The following is a 2,943-nucleotide window of genomic DNA, read 5'->3' as shown; positions in this document are numbered from 1 at the left end:
TTTTTTTCCTGGAGCACAATCATCTCGTGCCTAGTTCATCCTTTTTCTATCTTATAATATGGTCATGTTTTCTAATGGTTGATTTTATGTTTACAATTTCTCTGTAGGGTACTGAAGACTCTCTAAAGGAAAGATGGAAAACAGAATTCGTAGTTGAGAATACATGACCATTCTGCTCCTAATACTGACAACAGTTAGAGTGCTATATACCTATCATTTTGCCAAAAGCATTTAAATTATTTCTCGTCATCATGATAACTCAATCAGATAAGTTCTCTGTTCTAATCATTTTTAAAATGTGAAAACAAGCTTAAAGAGATTAACTTCTTTCTTTTTAACCCAAAGTTACACATCCCACTATATATGTGTAACTTTCTTTTAACCCAAAGTTAACACATATATAGTGGAGCCAAAATTTAATTTTGATCTGTCTCCTGAGCCATCCTGTTAATCTACATATTCTACTACCTCCAAACCATCTTGAAATTCTGAAAATGGTACTGTAAAAATTTGAAATGGAGCTCGTAGAAATTTGGAAAATTTGGCCGGAGTTAGAATCATGATAGAATCTCTGCCTCGGTAACAGCTTTAATTCTTCTGGGGAGAAAATCAGGTTCTATCTCTCCAGTCTTTTTGTAAGGAGGGTTGTTGGAGGATGGACAATGTGAACCACAGACATGTTGATTACAACCAATCTTTCCTGAAAACGCACATGTCTGAACCGTGGTGTTCTCATCTTAAAGGCAATGGAAGGAACATAATTTCTGACAGAAAGACAAACAAGGGAGAGGAACAGAATAAACATTCTCATTTATTGCCCACCTTAGGAAAAATTTTCAACCCTGTATATACTTTTAGATACGTTGCATTTCTACTAAGCCATGCTTCCCTCTGCTTGTCAGAGCCCCCATGTTTTTCTTTCAAATGGTTTAAAAACACCTGCTCTTTCCTTGTGGAGCCAGAGTTAAGAGCATGAATACCTCTCCTTCCCAGGAACTTGGTCCTGGTGATCACCATATTTCAACTCACCTGCATGGGTCTGATGTACTGCCCACTGCTGGCCTGAAGAGTAAATCCCCTTTGACAAGTGATAGCACACTTCGTAAGACCTGGGCCTACAGAGGTACAGTTTACCACATCAGCGTGATCAAGCAGCAATGACGGACAGCTGTCCTGCCTCCCACAGGGCCGATGGACACAGCTGGGATGAAAGAAACAGAAACATCTTAGGACGGGTTGAGAACCAATAGGCAGCAGCAATGACTTTGCACCTCCTTCTGGGAGGGCTTCTAAACCAGAGAGAACAATTTTTCTCCAAAACCAATATTTAACTCATAGCCTTTTTTCTCTACTACCCAACACCATGCAACGTAAAAAATAACAGCTAGGTAGTAACAATTAGCTGAGTTTCTGTGGCTCTTTCTTCCAGGAGGATCAAATGTGATGAAATAAGGTAGAGAACAGATTCTTAAAGTTCTGCATGAGATCATGGGATGACACTCAAAATATTTAACAACCAGTACTGCTGGGTCCCAGGCAATTAGGACAGATCCAGGACAACGCTGAGGAGTGAATCTGGAGGCCCCTAGTTATGTCAGGCATCCATCTTTCAAATGTTTGATCATAACGTGACACAGAAGGCCATGTCTGAAGGGACTAGATATCTGAGATAACAGAAGGCAACACCAATTTACCGATTGGGATGGAAATATTTTGACAATCGCAAAGCCATACCAGTACATACCACTAAATATCAGCACAGGCTGGGCAGAAATTGAACCGATTACTGGAAGAGGAAACTCACACATCTTGAATCCATGTCTCATGCCTAATCTTACGCTAGATGCTTCCACAGACATCCTCTCAGCAGAGAACTGCTGCTTGGATTGCTAGGGCCAATCTAGACTCAGCCTGGACCATAACAGCAGCAAGAATATGCTGGAGCAAAACACGTGTTACCTTCTTGCCATGGCAGAACCATAGAGGTTAACAATTAGGGCATTAGCCTCAGGCTCTCTGGAACCGTATCCTGGACCCATCATTTACTACCTATGCGATTTGGAGTGAGTTATTCATTTCCAAGTGTTTCAGCTTCTTCCCCTACAAGATGGGGATAATTATGGCAACCTCACAGAGTTGCTATTCCTCTACTGCTTGACTGCAAAAGGCCTCACTGGTCTGTTTGCTGATAGTCACCCTACATTTTTGTTCTCCCATTTGTACCTTTGCTTAGTTTGTTGAGATTTCTAAAAGGCCTTCTGCTATGGCTGGGATATGGTTTGTCCCCACAAAAACTCATGTTGAAATTTGATTCCCAATGTGGCAGTATTGGTAGGTGGGGCCTAGTGGAAGGTGTTTAGGTCATGAGGGTGGATCCCTCATGAATGGCTTAGTGCTGTTCATGTGGCAGTTGTGACTGAATTAATTCTCACTGAAATAGGTTAGTTCCCATGAGAGTGGGTTGTTTTAAAGTGAGGGTGCCTCTCAGGTTTTGCACATTTGCATGTGTTTGCTTCAGCCATGTATGACACAGCAAGAAAGCTGAGCAGACGCCAGCATTATGTTTCTTGCACTTTCCAGCCTATAGAACCATGAGCTAAGTGAATCTCTTTCCTTGATAAATTACCCAGTATCAGGCATTTGGTTATAGCAACACAAAATAAGCTAAGACACCTTTCTACTCAAAGAAGTCACTTCAGATATCCTCTTCCTTTGAACTTCCCAGTGAAATTAAAAAAATAACTCTCTTCTAGCATTTCTTTTTATCTTGTGTTATAGTTATGTATGCATTTTCTCATTCTTTAATTAATGAGAATTTATTAAATTCTCATTAATTAATTAATTGAGAATTTATCCTTTTATTCACAAAGTAATTAGTATCTGAGTGTCTCCTAAATGCTGAATGTCACAACTAGATTGTGGACATTTTGAAGAGGAAAACTG

General features: G+C 40.1%; 1 protein-coding gene across 2 annotated transcripts in view; it reads right to left on the bottom strand.

The window, feature by feature from the left end:
* Positions 1 to 2,943, bottom strand: part of PAPPA2 (pappalysin 2) — a 288,728-nt gene that overhangs the window by 89,512 nt on the left and 196,273 nt on the right. For both annotated transcript variants that reach the window (XM_017508836.2, XM_037731478.1), the window contains one exon: positions 1,030 to 1,201. In XM_017508836.2, the coding sequence (XP_017364325.1) occupies positions 1,030 to 1,201 (172 nt within the window). The remainder of the gene's footprint in view (positions 1 to 1,029; positions 1,202 to 2,943) is intronic.

This window comes from Cebus imitator, unplaced genomic scaffold (assembly GCF_001604975.1).
Source record: "Cebus imitator isolate Cc_AM_T3 unplaced genomic scaffold, Cebus_imitator-1.0 Scaffold402, whole genome shotgun sequence".
NCBI lineage: Eukaryota > Metazoa > Chordata > Mammalia > Primates > Cebidae > Cebus > Cebus imitator.
Note: the sequence above shows the minus strand (reverse complement) of the source record. Positions and strands in the feature narration are given on the sequence as shown.